The sequence below is a fragment of the Chanodichthys erythropterus genome, chromosome 20, assembly GCF_024489055.1.
Source record: "Chanodichthys erythropterus isolate Z2021 chromosome 20, ASM2448905v1, whole genome shotgun sequence".
Classification (NCBI taxonomy): Eukaryota; Metazoa; Chordata; class Actinopteri; order Cypriniformes; family Xenocyprididae; genus Chanodichthys; species Chanodichthys erythropterus.
The window spans coordinates 27,969,874-27,993,780 of NC_090240.1; the positions used below are offsets into that span (position 1 = coordinate 27,969,874).

Below are 23,907 nucleotides of genomic sequence, written 5' to 3' on the forward strand. Positions count from 1 at the left end.
GAACATTCTCAGAACGTCCCCACTGGTGTTAAGGACGTTGCCTAGTAACGTTCCCAGAAAGTTCAGAGATGGTCACGATGTGGTGTTCTTTTGAGGTTTGGGGGACGTTATTTGGCGGACCTTCACAGAACATTCAAGATGTTCTCTGAACGTTTAGGGAACCATACTTTATTTGGAAATGTTCTCAGAATGTCCCTGCTGCTCTTGTCAAAAAATTTAATTGGAAATTAGAGCTAAATTGATTAATAAAAGTGGCTGTTCAAACAAAAACTACTTTTTCTTAAACGTTTTATATATGAAAAAAAAAAGCTCTTTACAGATATTTTCTGGCTTATTATGAAACCTTTTCTATAAAATGCAAATCTTTTGCAGTAAGTCACTGACAACAGCACACATAAGCTACATTAACTACTACAGTAAACTACTGTATCACTGCATCAGTAATTACACAGTTACTGTCTTTACATAAAACAACATGCAGCAGAACATCAGTGTTTCTGGATCATCACTGACTGAAGCACAGGATCTACTCTCCAGCACAATGGTGACCTCACAAAACTCAGATAACAGAACCAACATTAAACACTAACAGATCTCTGTAGATCTCAGCATCTTCACTTATTAAAAACCACTCTGACTATTTCTTTCATACAAATCTTCTTAATGAGGTGTTGATGTTTTATCAAAATTTAGAAATGTCACCGTTATGGAGGTAAGCGCTTGCTTTAGTTGGGCTCCTGATCCTTGATGTCTTGACTTTACTTTTTCTCCAGTTGTTGTAACTGTGTTTCTAAAGCATTCGTTACAAAAAAAAAAGTAAGTAAAACATTTCTAATCAAGTTGGTTTGGCTGCTCATTGTTGATGATTTCATTGTCATACCATGGCCTTCACTAATCTCTGAATATTGTGTTACTTTCATGTTGTTGTAGTCCTATGATAACGCATAAAATCCTGTCCTACTTTGAAATTTTAAAAGTTTTTATCATTGTGCAGAAAATATTCAGACAGGATCATGTAGATTCACACAGACATCAAGATTCTGCGTATGATCCTCAACAATGGTGACAAACATTTTCAGATAAACAGACTCTGAGCATCACAAAACAAACTACTAAAGTCACAAAAAAGAGTGTTTATTGTCACCATTGTTGAGGATCATACACTGATTCATGATGTCTGTGTGAATCTATTAGACACTGCTCAAAACTTTGTATAATGAATTAAAAAAACAAAACATGAAAAATAAACTAACCTTTAATGAACGCAGAACTAACAGTTAATACACTCATAGTTTAGATTCTGGAGAGGATCAGTGAATCAGGACCCTCCATGATGATTGAATCACCATCACTGAATAACTAAATTCATCTGATCAGAATTTCTCTTGCAATTTTTGCTGTAATAAACGTGTTTTGGAAACACAGTTAAAGCAGCCAGAGAAAACATATTGTTAAAAAATCAAGAATCAAGAGCCCATTTAAAGCAAACGCTCACCTCCATAACGGTGACTTCAAACTTTATTATTTTCTATAAAACTCCACATCGTGACCGTCTCTGAACCTACTGGGAACGTTACTAGACAATGTCCTTAACACCACTGGGGATGTTATGAGAATGTTCTGAGAACGTTATTTGGTGAACCTTCAGGGAACATTCAGGACGTTCTGGGAATGTTTAGGGGAATATTACTATATGACGTTCTGATAACTTCCCGAATATTCTCTTTGTAACGTTCTTATGTGACCATAAAATAACCAAAATAGAACGTCCCCCTAAAGTCATATCGGGAACATTATTAAATGACCAACAGAGGACCATGTGAGAACATTCTGTTAATGTCCCAAATATCCTCTTTGTAATGTTTTTATGTGACCATAGAATAACCAAAATGGAACGTCCCCCAAAAGTCATATAAGGAACCTTAAACTGCAGCACTTTCATTACTAAACGATGATACTTTAGGAACGTCCCGAATGTTCTGTAAAGGTTCGGAATTTTCGTCAACTTTAGAGAACTTTTAGGGAACGTTGCTGAAGGTCACGAGAATGTCGCCTTCTACATAGGAGAATTTGCATCACAAAGCTGCAGCTCAACACAGTTATTGATTTTGGTTGTTAGAATGTTACTTTGAACTCTTAGTTATTTTTTGCACTAAAATGGTCTGACTGAAAATTACTGTAAATGTTGTTCTTTGATTATTTTTATGAAATTAATTTGAAATGTTAAATTAATAATAAAAAAATGTTAATACAAACATAGATTTGTGTTCTTTCTTATTCTGTATTTTTTTCCTGATAAATATTCTAACATTATCTAAAAAAATATTTTATCTGGTAAGATCGAAATTCCTGATTGACACAGAAGCTCTCACAAAAAACAGACACCATGCAACAAAACAATAAAATTGCTAATCTGAAGAAAAGATCATGAAGAAAGGACATAGAAATTTGCCCAATCTTCTCTGCTCTCCCATTGTAAACCTCCCTCTCTCCACTCCTTTTCTTATCTCTCTGGCAGAAAGTTCACTAAGAATGTCTATATACCACATATGATGTACTGTATCTTATGCATCTATTTATTTTTCCCTTTCATGGTGTCACTTACATTATGAGAAAGATTGAAAGCTCAGAATAAATGTGAGAATGCTTTTCTATCCCTGACCATCTTGTCCAACCAAAAGGCCTTCTGTGAACTTAAATCATTTTTCTGAGCTGGGTATTTAAAGGAAAGTGGTAAAACAGTCTAAAACAGATAAAACTGGGATTCTGCAACCAGAAAACCAACACTCAGTGCTGTGTGAGTCTCTGGAGCTCTGCATGCAAAACACTGACACTGCTGTGTGTCTCTCTGATGTCAGGTATGCATCTCTCACTTTTAGATTCATCTTGGAGCAATTGATGTTATGTATTTATAATTTCTGAATTGGATTCTCATTGTTTAATTATATAATTGGCTTGATACATTGTTACCTGACAAATAAAACTTTATATTTAATTTATTCTGGGCTCTTTTGAAATCATTATGACTAGTAGATTATGTAGAGGTTGATGTTACTGCAAATCTGTGTCCAGCATAGGTCAAACTGAAGGCTCACGAATGAAGACAGCAGTAGGCACGTCATCTGAGATTTTCTGAACTTGATCAATGACTTAGCGAGTTGTATGGAAATGACTAAACCAGTGGTGCTCCAACTTTTTTGGTCACGCCCCCCCCTTTAAAAAAATCAGACTGGCGAGTTTGTGATCGTGAGACCCGCGACCCTGCCGGCGTGAGACTCTGTGTGACACCGGGTCCTTAATGAATGAACAAATGTAAGTATGCAATCACACTCTAAATGTAAAATAAGTGGACAATTAGTGCTTTTTTAAATAATGCTAGTTTTAATGAGACAAGTTAAACTAAAAGGGAGCACAAAGACCCAACAAAATAGTTTGCAAAAGTAGTATTATATCATTGGCTGTGTATGTTAAATTTGAAGACATTAACACAAACTTAAAGGCAAAAATTCCACACATTTCCCTTTTAGGAATGATAACATGAGGTTAATTCTTTGGCCAGTCGCAGCACAAGCAGTCGGGATTGAAGACGGTCCCTGATGGGCATGTCTGTACAATGGTTCCGCCATTAGTACACTGAATGAAGGTCGTTGGGTCATCTGGGTTTGCATAAAGTCCGTCTGGTCTGCCTTTACAGAACTCTGCTCCTGAGGGAGCTGTCGGTACAACATGAGTTCCAGTAGATGCTGTTGTTGTAATCTCCTGGGGCACATGTGTTGTATTTGGAGGGAGAGTTGGAAGCTCTGGAGGAGGAAATTGGAATTTGATATTTTATCTCAAGTTTTCCAATTATTAATCTGGTTTATTACATGACTCCCTGGAATACTTGATTCTTATTGGTCTTATTGGTCGATTGGCTTCGTCCAATTTCAATTTGAATCAATATTTCATGCCCGCATATTTATTTAATTGGGGAGTAGCCATGCAATAAAGGGATAATGTACAGTCAGAGTTATCGCAAAATAAACTGACAAGGTAACGCAGAACAGACTGTACATTATCTATTCTTTTATATAAATGTTATGATTATATTATATAAAGTCAAAATGATGAGACTATGTCATAATTATGATATGAAAATGTGATAAAATTGTGACAGTTGAAATTATAAAAACAGTCATGACAAAGTCAAAATTGAAGTCTGACAGTCGAAATTATGACAATTATGAGATCAAAAAGTCTACTCGTTTTAAAAATGTCATACTCATGTCAAAATTATGATAATGTCATGAGATCAGAAGTCGAAATTGACATACTAAGTCATATTTATGAGTTGAAATTACAAAAAGTTGACGAATTTTTTTTGTTGAAATTATGGAGATACAAATAATCAATTTCCAACCTTTTCCCATTTATGTCATAATTTTGACTGTTTATCTCATAATTATAAATTAGCATCTCATAATTTTGACTTTTCATGTGATAATTATGATGTACCAAAGCATGTTTTGTTTTCTTATGTGGCAGAAATAGGCTTGAAATGTACCAGTATTAAAAGGTCCCGTTCTTCGTGATCCCATGTTTCAAACTTTAGTTAGTGTGTAATGTTGTTGTTTGAGCTTTAAAATTTTACAGATTTTATTTATACTCTTAAGTTCAATGCCAAGCGAGATATTTTATTTAACAGAAGTCGCCTACATCGAACGGCCAGTTTGGACTACATCCCTCTACTTCCTTCTTTAATGACGTCACTAAAACAGTTTTTTGACTAACCTCCGCCCAGAGGAATACACAAGACTTGCGTTTGTAGAGTGTGTTTGTCGCCATGTCGTCGAAAGGGTGTTATTTTCATCCCGCAGTCCAATCACCTTTGTTTGGCCTTCCCAGGGACGCTGTACTTAGAGATCAATGGTTACAATTTATGTTTAACTCGTTCCCAAAAATTATGATTGTGGTATCCTTACTGCAATAGTTAATGTTGGACTGCAGTGCACATAATGGCCACAAGAGGGGACTATGTTTATGTATATGGCTGTTTTCCGAATGAGGTACTCTTCTGAGTGAGTGCTAACGTACATTTTCTGTCGCTGCTTGTGGAGATTAAAGAGTTCAGTCTCTCGGGAATTATTGTCTTTTGTGTTCATTCGGCACAACACCACAATAATCCACATGTAAAACTATGTGCATCTCCACGTTATGGTAAGAGGCGTGACCTTTCCAAGCAAGGAGCGCTAAGCTGCTGTCGAATCACAACACAGGAACCGCTGGCACAATCAAAACTCGTTACGTATTTCTGAAGGAGGGACTTCATAGATCAAGGAAGTCATCAGCCCGTTTTTATGACAGTGGAAACAGCGGTATACAGATAAGTAAATTATGTGAAAAATACTGTGTTTTTTTACACGTGAAACATGAACACATGTTATATTGCACACTATAAACACAATCAAAGCTTCAAAAAAAACGGGACCTTTAAGAAGTGAGCTGAGATGCCCAATAAGAGGGTTGTTGCCCTGCCCACAGAACTGTCCTGCGAAGTCATCGAGATCCAGAGTCCAGACAAAAGCTCCTCCAAACTTGTTCTCCTTCAGGTAGTTCACCTGTAGCAGACCAGATCTAGTTATTGAGAACATGAGAATTGCATTAAATTGTATGTATTTTCCAACCTGTATGACATATTCACCTTAGTTGTAAAGCTTTCCTTGTTGTCAAATCCCACCCATTCCTGTCCCTTGGTTACATAAGGAACTTTCTGATCATCAATCCATTGCACGGTGGCTCCTTGAAGGAAAGTACAGATCTGATGGGAGATAATCAATCCATAACTCTTCTGATTTTATTTTTCACAATTAAATATTGTGCTATAATGTACGTTCTAAGTGTTGGATTGAAGATAAGACCTCATAATAGGACCAGAATCCGGCCTCTCTGGTGAAAGGTCCAGCTGAGGCAGGTCCACTAGCTGGAGCTCCGACTCCACTGGCTCCAGACGACAGGCTAAAGGTTCTTCCATATGTTGCAAACCCCATCCTCAGCTTTTCCACAGGAGCGCCCTGATCTCTCCAGTATTTCATTGCAAAATCCTGCATTATCATGATGAATCAGTTATTTCCTGTTGCATGTTGTCAGCTGCTTGTTATTTGCAATTACTCATAGTATCATTCACAAATCATTTATATGTTATTTATTATATTATATTTCAGAAGTTTTACAGTAGGATATAAGGCCTTTGTACAGTATTTAAGTAGATATTGTCTCCTTTGTCTCCAGAGCCACGGTACAGAGGACTGTTGTGTCCAGTGACAGTCTCCCATTTGCCATGGAAGTCATAGGTCATGACACTGATGAAGTCCAAATACCTGCATTACGAAAGGGAAGTAGCGAGTTCATAGTCAGCGCCTATTTATACATTAAATATTACTAAATGATCATTTGATTGGCATTTTAAGAGATTCTGTCCGCAGCTTAATCATATTTCATGATTCAAAGTGAACAAAACTCTTCATGAGACATACTTGGCAATTTCTGCAATTTCATACGCAGCATCAATGTTTCCTTTCCCAGCAGCCACTGCAGCGGTGAGCATGAGTCTGGGACGTCCTGTGGCAGCACCCTCTGCCGTGTAAGCTTCCAAGAGTTCCTGTTATAGTCACATATTTGCAGTGGATTAAGACCTTTATTTTCTATTTTACATCATGCTTATTTATTTCTAGGTTTATATTAGATTTTGAATTGCAGATTTTCAACATGGATTATAATTTACACTATTTCTAGGTCACTTATCAAATGAGTGCGACATTGATCATGTGACTCTTTGTACAGAAAGTCAAATTTTCTTCTGTTGAAGCTAAAGTTGCTCTTTTGGATCGTCTCTAATAATGCTGGAGAACATGATAATATTTTACACAAACTTGTGGAGTTCATGAAGCACAAGTGCTGCTGCCATTAAAGCAAAAGAGGAACAAACCAAATACTTTTTAGTTATCACTTTACAATAAAGTCTCATTTTTAAACATTAGTAATCAGTATAAACAATGAGCAATACATGTTTAAAACATTTGTTAAAGGGTTAGTTCACCCAAAAAAGAAAATTCTGTCATTAATTACTCACCCTCATGTCGTTCCACACCCATGAGACCTTCGTACATCATCGGAACACAAATTAAGATGTTTTTGATGAAATCCAATGGCTCAGTGAGGCCTCTATTGAGAGAAAAGCCACTCTCAAGGTCCATAAAGGTACTAAAAATATGAGTTCATTGATTCTACCTTAATATTATAAAGCAACGAGAATACTTTTTGTGCGCCAAAAAAACTTTTCAACAATATCTAGTGATGGGCGATTTCAAAACATTGTTTTACGAATCGATCAGTAGTTCAGAGCGCCAAAATCATGTGATTTCAGCAGTTTAGCCGTTTGATAGGAGATCCGGATCACTAATTCGACAAAAAAGATTCGTAAAGCTCAGAAGCAGTGTTTTGAAATCGGCCATCATGAGATATTGAAAAATCGTTATTTTGTTTTTTTGGCACACAAAATGTATTTTTGTCACTTTACAGTTGTTCTACCTTAATATTATACTCATATGAACTGATTTAAATATTTTTTTAGTGCCTTTCTGGATCTTGAGAGGTTCAGTGGCTTTGCTCTTACTGAGCCATCGGATTTCATCAAAAATATCTTCATTTGTGTTCCGAGGATGAATGAAGATCTTACGAGTGTAGAGCGACATGAGGGTGAGTAATAAATGACATTATTTTCTTTTTTGGGTGAACGAACCCTTTAACATTAACAAAGATTAATAAATGCTGCATAAGTATTGTTCATTCTTAGTTCATATTAACTAATGTTAACAAATTAAACCTTATTGTAAATTGTTACACATTTTTAAATAGAAAAATGCAAAATAGAAGCATTTTCACCAGTGGACTTTTGGACATGTGTACATGCATGCTCATTCTTTCTCTGAATGTTTATTACTTTTATTGATTTTTACTCCAACATTCAACCATGTTATTAACTTGTTGTAAAGAGCATACTAGGTTAATTTGTTTTGTATGCGAGAACGCAAATCTGTAAATATTGAAGTACCTTACACAGCAGAGTGAATCTCTGTTTGTCTTCTGGAGGACTTCCACGGGCACCGGGATACTCCCAGTCCAGATCCAGACCATCAAAGCCGTGGGTCCTCAGAAATGTGATGGAGGACTGAATAAAGGTCTGCCTGTTTTCTGGTGTGGACACCATGATACTAAACCTACAGTCATGGCAGAAAATTCCATGAAGTTGAAATAAACATTTCTGTTCAACACACATCCTTCATTATTCAGTGTTTAAGCAGGACTCTTACTGAGCTGAGCCAAAGTTCCATCCTCCAACAGCCAACAGTGTTTTCAAGTTGGGGTTTCTGTCAAACCAAATATGTGTAGCATTATTCACTGTACATTTACATTTAGTCATTTAGCAGACGCTTTTATCCAAAGCGACTTACAAATGAGAATAGTAGAATCAATCAAAACAACATGAGAACAACAGTACGTAAGTGCTGTGTGAAGTCACAGTTATAACAGTAACGCGCTCGTAGCATGGTATTTTTTATTTTATTTTTTTAAATACACAAATAGATGGAAGAATAGAAATCAAGGTAAGTGCTACTATTACTGGGTCAAGTGCTGATGAAAAAATACGTCTTTAGCATTTTTTTGAAAATGGCTGTACAAATAATCACAGTTCAGAACTACATTACATTACATATTCTATTCTATTAACAAATATATTCACAAACAAAACATCAGATGATAGCACATACCTTGTCTTTAGTTCATTGAAAGATTTGTAAAGAGTTTCATCATTCCATTCAAAGGTTATCAATTTATTTTCCTTACTAATAACAGAAAAAGCATAAATTAAATGAGTGCACAGATGTGGGTCCACATTAGATGGCATGTACTTGCCAACGCCAGGTCTGTACTGAGCCCAGTTTGTGAAGTAACATGTCAGGTGGGAGGCCAATCCTGAAATAAATAAATTTATAATATATATATTATACAAACATTATACAAACATGACTTGAATATAATATTTAATAAAGAAACAACTAATTAAAAAAAGCAAAAAAAAAAAACCAAATAAAAACTTACCAAACTGGCACAATGCCAGAGAAAAGCCTGAAAGGAGATACAAATGAAATGTTAACACTCAAGCTCTTAAAAAAGCATTATATGTAAGAGCAATAATCACTTACAAGCTAGAAAAAATAATTTGGTCATCATGAAGTGATGGTTGTATCAGTCAAGAAATACTTCCTTTTATCCCCAACTCACAGAAGTGACTTCTGCATGATAATAATGATTAACCAAAACACACAAGAACTGAATTTACCCAAAATAGCTGCTCACTGTCATCTGTCCTGGATGTTGTCACACATCCCAAGGTTAGGAAATCAACCGTTGCACTATAACGGTCTTTAGGTTTTGTGCATTGTGATTGTAGGAGTGTTTGTTCCATCATTTTAGCCTCAATGACTCATTTGAACAATCATTTCAAAGATACAAGCTCCTTCAGAATATGTTCAGTCTTCTGTCTCTGAGTTCATCCACTGCAAAGAGAGTCAAAAAATACTGTAAAATATCTTTACTTTTACATTCATGCATTTAGCACTTCTATCCAAAGCGACTTACAACAGCAACATAAGCAACTTGCCAACAATATTCATAGTGTACAATGTCAGGTTTATTAGAAAGCTAGACTAGGATGTAAGCTAGAGCAGAGGTGAAATGCAATGAAAGAGGAAGATGTTTCCCTTCACTACACTAAACTTTCAGACAGCAATGTAATGCACCATTAATTCCCATTACAAATCTTTGTTAGTAACTTTGTCAACATATTCAGTGCACATCCTGTTCTATGACCTGTTCTTCAGGCTTCCACCAGCCTGCACAGTGGTAACAAGGCATGATGGATCCATGTTCTCATTCTGTTTACGCCAAATTCTGACTCTACCATCTGAATGACTCAACAGAAATCAAGACTCATCAGACCAGGCAACATTTTTCCAGTCTTCAACTGTCCAATTTTGGTGAGCTCGTGCAAATTGTAGCCTCTTTTTCCTATTTGTAGTGGAGATGAGTGGTACCTGGTGGGGTCTTCTGCTGTTGTAGCCCATCCGCCTCAAGGTTGTGCGTGTTGTGGCTTCACAAATGCTTTGCTGCATACCTCGGTTGTAACGAGTGGTTATTTCAGTCAAAGTTGCTCTTCTATCAGCTTGAATCAGTCAGCCCATTCTCTTCTGACCTCTAGCATCAAGGCATTTTCACCCACAGGACTGCCGCATACTGGATGTTTTTCCCTTTTCACACCATTCTTTGTAAACCCTAGAAATGGTTGTGCATGAAAATCCCACTAACTGAGCAGATTGTGAAATACTCAGACCGGCCAGTCTGGCACCAACAACCATGCCACACTCAAAATTACTTAAATCACCTTTCTTTCCCATTCTGACATTCAGTTTGGAGTTCAGGAGATTGTCTTGACCAGGACCACCCCCCTAAATGCATTGAAGCAACTGCCATGGTTGATTAGATAATTGCATTAATGAAAAATTGAACAGGTGTTCCTAACGTGCAAATGTGCGCACTTGCAGCACAGACAGACTGTATATATACTTAATCACTGTATTTTGCTGTTTTATAAAAGGCACAAAGGCATATCACAGTTTTGATTTTAGTTTGTTGGCAAAATACAACGTTAGAGACCATTTACATGTTTTAAATTTTCGGTTCATTATGAAACGGTGGCACCAGGTCATTAATGGGAAACACTGAATGAACGTTTAGCTGACAAATGGGCCAAAGTTAAATCAGCTGTTATATCATAACAAAAACCCTTCAACCGGACCGAAAGAGAGTCTCGAGGCCTGCCGCTGCCGGAGAGAAGAGAGAGAAAGCGCTAGCGGTAACGCTGTATGTATGGATAGTACTGTAGAAAAGCAGTATTAAACTGTTTAACATATAATAGAGAGATATGTTTAGAAAAATTATATTTTGACAGCACTGTTAAGAAACCTCAAACCTGAAAGATTCAGGGCTTGACTCAAAACATTCGGGGCGGAAGCCCCAGCAAAATCGCCTGGCGCCGCCCCTGGTACAAACATGGAGGAAACACAAAGGCCAAATTCCCTTAATCATTCATCACAATGAGTAAAACCAAACAATATAGTTCTGATGTGTAGCAAATGATTGTTCAGCTTCACAAAATAGAAAGTGGCTGTAAGAAAATAGCTAAAGCACTGAAAATCCCCATTTCCACCATCAGGGCAATAATTAAGAAGTTCCAATTGTGGCAGGACCCAGAGGGATTGAAGATTAACAAATAGCGACTACGCCACCCTGGACTCTTACCAAGGACAACTAATAAGTTAAAAACATACCTTATGAGTGTAACCTCCAATCAGGCAGACAATGCATGCTGAGAAGCTGAGGGCTCATCCAGTCTATCTAAAGACAATATGCACGTTGGGGAGATAAACCCGCGTTTGTTCTGTAAAGCGATCACTCGTACTGGCCGTGCTTGAATCAGTCTCACCCAAATCTCAGACTATACACAAACAAAAGATGCCGCTACAATACAAGTGAATTCTTAAATGCACGACACAATCACTTCCACGTACCTGCAGAGGGGCAACGTCTACCCAATGCCAGAGACAGGATTAACCACTGTGCCATTCTGAAAAATCAGTCAACATTAGCTACAATTTACCACTAACAACTCAGTCAACATCACACAACTTACCTGAATACTTACTAACGGGACCGGAAAAAAGGGGTGGTGACTCATGAAGCCATTTCATCTAACTAGCCAGTTTAAATACACTTCCGCTGCCTGCTGATAGGGGAGCCAATGAGCAGACCAACCAATCACCTGCTTGCAGAAATCTACTAGACCTGCCACACAATCAACTAAAGATGTTAAAAATCTGCCTGGAAGAGGACGTGTATCTAAATCGTCCTAATGCGTGCTGAGAAGGAAAGTTTGAGTGGCCAAAGACTCTCCAAGGATCACAGCTGGAGAATTGCAGAGATTAGTTGAGTCTTGAGTCTCAGAAAGCCTAAGAAAAATTATCAAACAGCACCTACATCCCCACAAGTTGCTCGGGAGGGTTTCAAGAAAAATCCTCTGCTCTCATCCAGAATCAATCTCCAGCATATTCAGTTGTTAGGCAAGACTGGAACTTCAAACAGGATCGGCTTCTATGGTCAGATGAAACTAAAAAAAGAGCTATTTGGCAGCAAACCCACCAGATGGGTTTGGTGCACACATAGATAAAAAGTACCCTATGCCCACGGTTAAATTTAACCCTTTGAGCGGTACGGTCCCACATATGGGATTTTTATTTCAGTGCCCCTGGGCGTACGGTCCCACATATGGGATTTTGAACGTTCAGCGACGTCACATAACTGCTAGATTCAAACTGAGCTTTCGCGCTTTGGCTGCGAGACGGACGCGCGCAGCTCTTGTCACATATCACAACTATGCAGTGTTTTCAGCCACATAACGTTTCTTTTAAGGTTTCAGACATTTAAATACACATAAGCACCATTAAAACAATATATTTAGAGTTTATAAAATACACACTGATGTCAGACATCAGTGGAAGGAGCAATAACAATCCATTAAAATACAATTTGCCGAAATTTATTCATATCAGACACACATAATGGGCCCAAGTAACTACAAAGTTTACTCTATTATTCTTTCAGTTCACCAGCCACTTACTTATTTCGGGAGAAAATGATGAATTCACCTGCTGTAAATCCGACTGACAGGACTCTGTGAACTGAAGCGCAAACTAAGATGGCGGCACCCATCTCCCGTTATAGATAAAGATAAAGATAATTTATAAAGGCTTTTAAACGACAAAACACACTCACTTACACATATTTGAGGATCGGAATATCAGATAGTTGATGACATGGTAAGCAAGTTTGTGAATATTTTAAATAAACAAGGAAAAACAAAATAATAGCGATCCACCTGTCATACAGTGTTATTGTGGCTGCGCTCAGCGCTCGTGACACGCTTGACACGTCGCTATGGAAACATTAAAGGCAAACGTTCTAAAATAACGGTCACCTTAAAAAAACTCACTCTGGGGGGACAGTTAGAATATATTAAACTCACGCTCGAAAGGGTTAAACTGCTGGATCTTTAATGTTGTGGGCCTATTCTTCTGCTGGAGGTCCTGGACATCTTGTTCAGATACATGGCATCATGGATTCTATGTGTAACGAGGCAGACTCGGGGTGATCCATTTGCAGCTTTATTTAGGGGAAGTGGTCGTACAGGCAGGGGTCAGAGAACAGCAAGGGCAGTGTCAGAGGTAGAGCAAACTCAGAGTCGATAACAGGCAAACGATCAGGGCAGGCGGCAGGCAAGACAGGGAAATCACAGGGAAATCAGTAGACAGGCAGGGAAATCACAAGGCAGGTAGCTGGCAGTAAACAGGGTACAAGGCAGTCCAAGGTCAAACACAGGAGATCAATACACAAGAAATAACGCTCAGAAATGTAGCCATGGCAAACAAGACTTCGCAAAGCATGGTGGGGCATGAAAGTCTTTTATAGTCCGGGAAATGAGAATCAGGTGAGAGTGCAATCAGTCCAGATACAGGGTATGGGAAATGTAGTCCAGGAACAGTTAATACTCAGGTGAGGGTGTCCTCAGGTGGCGATCGGAGGGAGCCACACAGGCCGAGTTTGTGACACTATGAAATACCAACAGATAAAAAAAAAATCAAACCCTGGCTGCTTCTGCTAGAAATCCAATAATGGGCCATGGTTGGAGCTTCCATAAGGACAATGATCCAAAACAAACATCAAAACCAACACAAAAATGTGTCACTGAGCACAAAATGAAGCTTCTGCCATGGTCCCCTGACCTGAACCCTAAAGAAAATGAGTGGTTAACTGAAGAGAAGAAGCACTAACATGGAGCTGGAATCTGAAGGATCTGGCGATATTCTGTATGAAGGGATGGTCTCTGATCTCGTCAGGTGTTCTCCAAACTCGTCAGGCGTTATAGAAGAAAACTCCGAATTGTTACCTTGGCAAAAGGAGGTTACAAAAAGTACTGAATAAAAGGGTGCCAATAATTGTGGCCAACGTGTTTTGGAGAAAACCATTTATTTCATAATTCACCATTTATTCCCCCCACTTTCAATTCTTTTCCTTCAATGAAAGATTCGATTTTTGCTAATTTTATGAATTAAAGATGAAAAGGATAAACAATGCAGATTTATTTTTATAGTAATCTTTGATCATATTTACCAAGGGTGCCAATAATTCTGATCACCACTGTATATTCTATTTTATTGTATTCTAATACCCTGATTAGTGTAGTAAAAACTGAACTTAGAGGAAGTAGAGAGCATTAAGATATAGACTACAGTATTTGTTTGTGCGTTTAATATAATGTAAAAGATACAACAGATTTTAATTTGTAAGTCACTTTGCATGAAAGTTTCTGCTAAATGTACATTTAAATATACTCTATACTGTATAAATGAAAATGCTAAACTTCAAGTTTCTAATGAAATCTGGATTTGAAAGTACAGTAGTTTGAGATTAAATTTATATGTGAAATGTATTTATTTATTTGTAATAAATGAATCAACATGAAGATGAAATGATACTTACCAAGAAAAAACATGTTTTCTCTCTCTAAAAAAAAAAAAAGATTAAAAGATAAACTGTATTTGCATAATTTATTGTACACATAAAAAGGTGCCCAATGTATTGTGCTAATATATTAAGGGATTAAGGGTTTTACCCAAATTTTGAATTACACACTGCATTTGGTAGTGTTTTAGAGTTAAGGGAAATGTCCATAAAAATAACGGATAACATACTGGCAGAAAATTTCCAGTACCTTTTCCATTTTTCTACAGATTTCTTTATTACAGTGTACTGATATCTAGGAAAAATTTTAGTCAGGAGAATTCAGGCCCCATCAGAAACGTCACTTTTTAAAATGACTTCTAGCTTCTGAACAAGGCTGCATCTCAACTACTAGCACTAGTTTTACTTTATATTAGTGCTGCAATCGATACTATAAAATCATGGCATAGTCTTAGATTGATTACAAAATTACACTAGTATTCAGGGACAGGCATTAAAGTGGTTTAGATCATACCTACCTGATGTTACCATTTTGTCTATTTAAAAAGGGAATTTTCCAAGTTAATGTCAGTAAATTATGGAGTGCCGCAAGGGTCTGTTTTAGGCCCTCTGCTATTTTCAATACACATGCTGCCATTTGGTAATATTATTTGAAAGCAGCATGCAATTAGTTTCCACTGTTATGCTGATGATACTCAGTTATATATTTCATCACGACCAGATAAAATCTCTAAATTATCCAAGATGAAAGTGTGTTATATATTATATATATATATATATATATATATATTTTTTTTTTTAATACAGCATTTTGCATTTGGTTCCTCTCTGGAATAGCCTTCCTGATAATGTTTGGGCCAAAACCGGAAATTAGAGTCATTAGTTTTGAATGTCATCTGCACGCAACTTGTAGGTCCTTAAAATAAGCTTTCATGAGTAGCTGATAAAACATAGTGATGATGATAAGGTCAAAGGTTGGCATGCACTACCAAAACAAATGTACAGGGTTACTTACCCCATCTGTATTGTTGTACTGTTGAGCAGATTTTACATATATTTCACAATTTTACATACCTCTGATATGATGAGAACCACAATGCTCAAGTAAATGTCAAAGACAATGTCAGGTTAATCTTTAACAGCTGTTCTGTATGACTATGTTTATCTTTATGGCCCAATAAACTGACAGGACAATCACAGCTGACACTTTCATTTCCACTGGAGTTGAAACCTCCAAATGACAATATTAAAGGGCATATTGCAGGTTAGAGCTTCAGTGATTCAATGTATAGAAAAATAATGTATGAAATAGATGTTCTTGAAAAAAATATATATATAAATACGCTAATTAGGCTTCTGGAGTCGTTTTTTGTGAGAACATTTTACTTCTGCATCTGAAAAATGCCAAATCGGAAGTGACGTAACTGAAGGGAGCGCGATCAATATAAACAAATAGGAAAGCAATGGATCACAGTGACAGTTCGGACGCTGAGGAATTTGTAAATGTGACAGGATTCGAAAAAATAACGGTGAAAAGAGACAAATTGAGCTGTTTGAGGAGAACCAGTGGAGAACAGGGCAGACCGGTGTTAGCTTATAGATAGCCTATACACGTTAGCAAACGATATGTAACACTGTTCTCAGATCACAATATTGTACAGATTATTATCATGAATCAGGCAAAAGCAAACTCATCTATTGGTCATCTAGGATAACGTTATTGATTACTAATAACAGAAACTAATAAACTTCCTTAAAGGTGCTCTAAGTGATGTCAGGCGTTTTTAGGCCAAAACATTTTTTGTCACATACAGCAAACATCTCCTCACTATCCACTAGCTGCCTGTCCCCTGAACACACTGTAAAAAACGCGGCCTCTGTAGTCGCCACAAGCTCCAAAAACGGCAATAAAAACAAACTGGTGCAGCCTGGACCACGAAACATAATAAACACGCTCCAGCCAACAACCGACAAGAATGATTTTAAATGCGCATTCATTACTGTTTCAGGAAGCACGGAGGGGAGGGGAGGGGGAGGAGGAGGAGGAGGGAGGGTCTAGCTACCCTCTGTTTTGTCGCACATGCGACGCCTGTGGAGTGTGGAAAGTTACTGGAGCGCGCAGCCACGCTCCTCTCTCACAAGGAACGTCATGGCAGTGATTGACAAGCCAGAGGGCCAATCGTTTACGCGATGATCGCGATCATCATGACTGATGTTTTTAAGGCCCTACCTCGTGCACAGATGATGGATATTAATATTATTCCTTTCAGTGCACCTAATAAATAGTCTTTTATCAGTTAGTAAAGACAGTTTCAAGTAATATTGCGAAAATGTATAAAACAAAACATCCTCTTTAGCACCTTTAATATCCATCCACACTAACGTTGCGTGATATAGCGGTTTCTCATCATGACTGATTTGGTAACGTTAGTTAGCAAATGTAAAAAAAAAAAAAAGATTTTAAAAAAACAAGACTTATGGTGCATCATTCACGTTTCATCTCTCTGACGGATCCGTGATCATGTCTCCCGCCGGAGGCCGAACATGTAGTGTTAATGTATGTGTTTCTTGTAATGTTATCCTTTATTCATTCATTATGTGTTATGAGTTTATTCCGTGCCGATCACTGTTTGGCGATGCATATGACGTCATGATTATGTAGTTGTGTGAACTAGAATAACCGCTTGAAACTCAGCTTATCCACAATTATTGGGGAGACACAAACTGGATTCATTAAAGGTCCCGTTTTTCGTGTTTTTTTTGAAGCTTTGATTGTGTTTATAGTGTGCAATATAACATGTGTTCATGTTTCACGTGTAAAAAAACACAGTATTTTTCACATAATTTACTTATCTGTATACCGCTGTTTCCACTGTCATAAAAACGGCCTTGTTCTATGAAGTCCCTCCTTCAGAAATACGTAACGAGTTCTGATTGTGCCAGCGGTTCCTGTGTTGTGATTCGACAGCAGCTTAGTGTACCCAAAGCCATAGAGAGCTCACCTTCCCGGAAAGGTCACGCCTCTTACCATAACGTGGAGATGCACGCGCTCATTGTAATTGCTATTGTAAACATGTCTTTAATTTTACCCTATCAATTTGAGCCGGAATCAGACCCGGTGATTGGACTGCGGGATGAAAATAACAGCGTTTCGACGACATGGCGCAACTCTTGTGTGTTCCTGTGGGCGGAGGTTAGTCAAAAAACTGTTTTAGTGACATCATTAAAGAAGGAAGTAGAGGGATGTAGTCCAAACTGGCCATTCGATGTAGGCGACTTCTGTTAAATAAAATATCTTGCTTGGCATTGAACTTTGAGCTTTAAAATTTTACAGATTTTATTTATACTCTAACAACAACAACATTACACACTAACTAAAGTTTGAAACATGGGATCACGAAGAACGGGACCTTTAAAGGCCAGTCTATACATAATAATATTCGATTGGTTCTGGAATTCTGGAGTATAATCAAGAAATAGAGGATGATGGGGATATTTTATTTTTAGATTTCTATAAAGCCTTTGATATGTTAGAACATTCTTTTATTTGAAAATGTTTAGAAATGTATGGGTTTGGTGAAAATTTTTGTAATATTATCCAATTATTTTATACAAATACCAATAGCTCAGTTTCCCTACCAACAGGTACTTCACCCAGATCTGATGTCAAGAGAGGAGTTAAACAAGGCTGCCCCATCTCACCCTCATTATTTATTCTGGCCTCAGAGATGTTGGCTCTCCTAATTAAAAACTCAAATATTGAAAGTTTAAATGTATTTGGGCAGCAAATTATACTTAGTCAACTGGCTGACGATACAACATTATTTTTAAAAGCTCTTAACCAAATTCCTAAAGTAATTGATATAGTTAATTATTTTTCCAAATTTTCAGGTTTAAAAATTTATATTGGCAAATGTGAAATTATTGCCATACATGGATGCCCTCTTAAAACTGTATGTAATATTCCGATTAAGTCGAGTGTCAAATATTTAGGCATAAACATTGCTAAGGACGAGGTCTTGATGGAAAAGCAAAATGTTTGGAATAGATGGAATGAATGCAAAGGCAGGCTTGATGAGTGGATGCAAAAGGATTTGTCTGTTTTTGGAAGGGTTTATTTAACTAAAATGGAAAGTCTTTCTAGGTGTATTTATCCTGCATCTTGTCTTTCTATTTCTAATAGAGCTATTAAGGCCATTAATCAAATCAGTTTCAAATTTATATGGAGAAAACGTCTCGGTTACGTATGTAACCCTCGTTCCCTGAAGGAGGGAACGGAGACGTACGTCAGTAGTGACCGACGAATTGGGATATCGCTAGAGAGCCCCTATCAGCTTCGAGAGAACTAAAACAAGCCAATGGAATTGGCGTGCGATATTTGCATAATGCGCACCTCCCCTAACAGGTGGATATAAAAAGGGGGGCAGATGCAATCGCACTTTGTTTTTCGCTGAGGAGACAACCGGTGTCTGCACTGCAGCGAGGGTACAGAAACTGTGGCGACGGGACGTACGTCTCCGTTCCCTCCTTCAGGGAACGAGGGTTACATACGTAACCGAGACGTTCCCTTTCAGTCGGTCACGTTCGACGTACGTCAGTAGTGACCGACGAATTGGGATCCCAACTAAAACGCCACAGTTACGAAACCCCTTCCAGTGCCCAGCGCAGGCTCTAGCCGCCCGTCGCACCAAGGGGACGGAGAAGGGGGCGAGCTTACGCCGGGAAGTCTACTGCTGTTCCGATATACCCACTAAGTAAACTAGACTACACTGGGGAAGCGAACCCGTAAGGAACGCTGCGGAACCACTACCTACCCAGAGGGGAAGGAATTTACATGGAAAACATATGGACTGGCCCGCAGGGCAGAACGCATATGAGTCCCTGGGATGGCTCCACCTGAGTAGGGGGAGACTCATCTGACAGGAGAAAGCAGAAGCTCTGCTAAGGGAAAGACACGGGCTCACCGTAGGGAGTAACCGTGGACAATACACATATGGAATCACTCACGTAGAGGGATTGCAACATATGGAACCCAACCAACAGACAACATCGAAGATGGATGTTGGTCTGGCATCAGACACTCCGCAATGCCCGAGCCGAAGGTGGAGGTGGAGGAACTCGACAGGGTTCACCGAACGGGGAACACGACTGGAGTCAACAGATGCACATATCCTGCCCAGGGGGCGGGAGTGGCATTGCAAGCCGACACGAGCACAGGTTCAACGCGTCTACCGGCTGGTGGAAGCGAGTACACGGGAAGAACCAGCTTACACGTAAGCTAAAAACCCTAGCAAACGTGTTGGGTGTCGCCCAGCCCACAGCTCTACAATCTGTCAGCGAGGCGCCATGAGCCAGCGCCCAGGAAGAGGCCACTCAGGTGGAGTGGGCTCTCAACCCGAACGGGCAAGGCACGCCCTGGGAACATAAGCCAGGGCGATGGCATCCACTAACCAGTGGGCCATCCTCTGCTTGGAGACAGCCTTTCCCTTCTGCTGGTCTCCGTAACAGACAAAGAGCTGATCTGAGGTCCTAAGCTTCAAGTTCTATCCACGTAAACACGCAGGGCGCGAACTGGAAAGAGTAAAGCTAGGGCTGGGTCTGCCTCCTCCGAAAGCAGCGCTTGCAGGTTCACTACCTGATCTCAGAAGGGAGTGGTAGGAACCTTGGGCACATATCCAGGCCGGGGTCTCAGGAAGACGTGAGAATCCCCAGGCCCAAATTCCAGGCACGATTCGTCAACCGAAAATGCGTGCAGGTCCCCTACCCTCTTAACATGAGGCCAATGCAACCAGGAGGACGGTCTAAGAGACAGTACTTTTAACTCGATTAATTGCAAAGGCTCAAGGGATGACGCCGAAGTAGCTAAGAACTAAGGTGAGATCCCTAGAGGGTAAGGAGGGTGGGCAAGGAGGAATCAGTCCCCTCGCCCCCCTCAGGAACCTGATGATCAGACCGTGTTTCCCCAGGGCTTGCCATCAACTGCATGGAGATGTGCAGCGAAGCGGCAACATACACCTTGAGGGTGGAGGGAGACAGCCTTCGCTCCAAGCCCTCTTGCAGGAAGGAAAGCACAGATCTGACCGAGCATGATCGGGGGTCCTCTCGTCTTGCGAGAGGAGCACCATTCAACGAATAGGTTCGACTTCAACGCATAGAGGCTCCTCGTGAAGGAGCTCTAGCGGAAGCGATGGTGTCTAGGACCGCCTGCGGGAGATCACCCAGAACCTCCGCATCCCGTCCAGGGACCACACGTGGAGGTTCCACAGGTCGGGACGCAGGTGCCATAGGAAGCCCCATCTCTGAGTCAGGAGGTCCTTCCTCAGAGGAATCGGCCAAGGAGGGGCTGTCGTGAGGAGCATTAGGTCCGAAACCCGGGTCCGAGTGACCAATATGGAGCCACTAACAAGACCTGCTCCTCATCTTCCCTGACCTAGCACAGGAGCTGTGCGAGAAGGCTCACTGGGGGAAAACGCATATTGCGTAGGCCCCGGGGCCAGCTGAGTGCCAGGGTATCCGTGCCGAGCGACTCGCCGGTCAGGGAAAACCACTGGCCGAGGGCAGTTCCTGGGGAGGCAACAGGACTACCTGGGCCTCGCTGAAGTAGTGCCAGATCAGCTGGACCGCCTGGGGATGGAGCCGCCACTTGCCCGCAAGTGGAGGCTGCCGTAAGAGCTCGTAGGCTGCACGGTTAAGCACACCTGGGACATGAGTGGCCTGAAGCGACCTCAGATGCTTCTGACTCCATAGCAAGAGATGGCAGGCGAGTTGCGATATGCGACGGGAGCGTAGACCAGCCTGATGGTTGATGTACGCAACGGCCGCCGTGCTTGTCCGAGCGGACCAGTACGTGCTTGTCTGACAGCAGCTCCTTGAAGCGGCCCAGTGCAAGACATACTGCTAGCAACTCGAGGCAATTGATATGCCAATGCAGTCGAGGCCCCGTCCAAGACCCGAACCGCATGCCCGTTGTACATGGCCCCCCATCCGGTGGTAGAGGCATCTGTGTGGACCACAGCGTCCAAGGGGTACTCCCGCCCGCAGGAACAAAGGGTCCGACCACCGGATGAGGGTAGGGCGGCAGCTCCGTGTCACGAGGACACTGAGTGTGCTGCGCTGCCATGGCCATCTCGGGACCCAGTCGCGGAGCCGGTGTTGAAGCGGCCTCATATGGAGTAACCTGAGCGGCGAAACGCGGCTGCAGATGCCACATGCCCCAGGAGCCTCTGAAGTCTTTCAGTGGGGCCGCCATCCTGCGCTTGAGCGAACTCAGGCAGTTCAACACCGACTGGACGCGCTCCTCAGAGAGGCGCACAATCCAGGCGACCGAGTCTAGCTCGAGACTGAGAAAAGAGATCCTCTGCCCGGGGGCAAGTTTGCTCTTGTCCCAGCTGACCCAAAGACCCAACAGGCTGAGGTGAGCTAAACCATCTCCCTGTGTACGCACAACTGCTTCGCGAGCTGGCCAGGAACAACCAGTCGTCGAGGCAGTCGAGAATGCGAACGCCCTGTTCCTTGAGGGGAACAATGGCCACCTCCGCAACCGTGTAAGGCGTGGAGCGACAGGGCCAGCCCGAAGGGTAGGAGTTTTACTGACATGCTCGACCCGAGCGCAGAATCGAGACATGAAAGTATGCATCCTTCAGGTCGAATGCTGCAAACCAAACCCCGGGACGGACGCACTCGAAAATGCGCTTCTGCATGAGCACCTTAAACGGCAGCCTGAAGGTACCGGTTCAAGACGCGCAGATCCAGGATTGGCCATAGCCCACCGCCCTTTAGGGTACAATGAAGTAGGGCTGAACCTGACTTCAAATCGGCTGGAGGGACCGGCTCGATTGTATCCCTCGCCAGGAGGACAGCAATCTCCACTCGGAGAACAGGTGCAATGTCCAACGACACCTAAGTGAAGTGGACACCCCGGTACGCCGGAGGACACCGGGCGAAATGAATCGCATAGCCGAGTCTGATAGTACGCATGAGCCAGCGGAACGGGCTGGGGGCACTAACCAGGCCTCCAGACACCGAGCCAGCAGAACCAAACGCACCACAGACGTACCGGGGGTGGGGCAGCGAACCAGAGTACGGGGACCCGACTCGGGCGGCGTGGTAGCGGCCCAGAGTGTGATCAGACTCTGCGAGGTAGCAGTGCGTATGGGAGACGGCACACGGGGCGCGGCCTGCACCAACACACTGACACCTGCTGGCGAGGTGAGAGGGGGCTGGGAGTAGCAACGCGGGGCGCTGCACATCGCCAGCCACACTCTTGGGACGTAGAGGATCGGAAAACAGTTCTTAGTGGGTACCGCTGGACTCCGGAGAGCCAGCGGCGGAACAGACCAATTCTCCACCCGGCCCTCCTCCGGGGAGAAAGAACCGTTTACGTCAGCTCCAGGTCGCCATATCTCCAGGACCGTCTCCCGCTAGTCAGGTGACTGCGGGTTGAGCGGGCTGGGTTCAAGGCCAGTTTGTGAGATGAGCGCATCGAGAAAGCACACTTTGACGACGGCACATCCCAGCAAGACTCGCCAGGGGTGTTTCTGGACCACCATGGTGGACATTGTCTGGCCAGGGGCCTGCGCTTTGATTTGCATCCTGCGTAGCTCAACCCCGACTCAGAACTACCCACATGCAATGAGTGCTTTGACCTACTGCAGACTTGCCAGGGGCCAAGACTCATGCAGGGCAGAGGTGGTGTGCCCGTAGCACTGCCACCCCACCCTAGGGGGTAGTGAGAGAGAAAAAACTTGTAGTGCAGATTATGACCCTCTTGGCGTTCCATATTAACGGCAAAAAAGGCCACAAACTGCCAAGTTTTTTCATGCACATCCGGGCTAAGCCAGGGGGCGGGGCAAGGCGAGTACGCGTCGCACGACATCCCCAGGGACCCGGGAAAGCATGGTTGCCAAGTCTGAATCCGATTCGGCATGAGCACGCCACAACCGTGGGACGCTCAGCCTCATCTTCATGTTCAGAGCCCAACAATACTCTCTCCAATGTAGCAGTCGACATCTGATCCTCTGCTGGAGCCCTGACTAAGATGTTAGGTCCTCCATATTTATTTTAAGGAGGACCAGCAACACATGCAGAAGCTACCAGCCATGTTGGACAGTGAACGTGGCCGCCCAACTGGACGACACACGGCACCCTGGGCACCGACGTGGCCATGTATCTAAACATGATCCACCCACGAACATAGTCACAACATGTTTGCGATGCACTAGAGGAGTGGGGGGC

General features: G+C 41.6%; 1 protein-coding gene across 4 annotated transcripts in view; it reads right to left on the bottom strand.

Annotated features, from left to right (window-relative positions):
• Positions 1-3,381: 3,381 nt before the first annotated feature.
• LOC137009515 (acidic mammalian chitinase-like) overlaps positions 3,382-23,907 on the bottom strand; it is a 31,321-nt gene continuing 10,795 nt past the window's right edge. Inside the window, exons 1-13 of one of the 4 annotated variants that reach the window (XM_067371799.1) lie at positions 14,692-14,708; positions 13,984-14,098; positions 9,380-9,596; positions 9,139-9,165; positions 8,808-9,012; positions 8,349-8,405; positions 8,090-8,255; positions 6,513-6,637; positions 6,233-6,356; positions 5,898-6,080; positions 5,681-5,797; positions 5,468-5,597; positions 3,385-3,800 (exon numbers count right to left, since the gene is read on the bottom strand). In XM_067371799.1, coding sequence (XP_067227900.1) covers positions 3,544-3,800; positions 5,468-5,597; positions 5,681-5,797; positions 5,898-6,080; positions 6,233-6,356; positions 6,513-6,637; positions 8,090-8,255; positions 8,349-8,405; positions 8,808-8,944 — 1,296 coding nt within the window. In that variant the 5' untranslated portion in view covers positions 8,945-9,012; positions 9,139-9,165; positions 9,380-9,596; positions 13,984-14,098; positions 14,692-14,708 and the 3' untranslated portion in view covers positions 3,385-3,543. Of the gene's footprint in view, positions 3,801-5,467; positions 5,598-5,680; positions 5,798-5,897; positions 6,081-6,232; positions 6,357-6,512; positions 6,638-8,089; positions 8,256-8,348; positions 8,406-8,807; positions 9,013-9,138; positions 9,166-9,242; positions 9,327-9,379; positions 10,062-13,983; positions 14,099-14,691; positions 14,709-23,907 lie in introns of those variants that run through there. The other 3 variants (XM_067371798.1, XM_067371801.1, XM_067371800.1) reach the window with 3 other exon arrangements.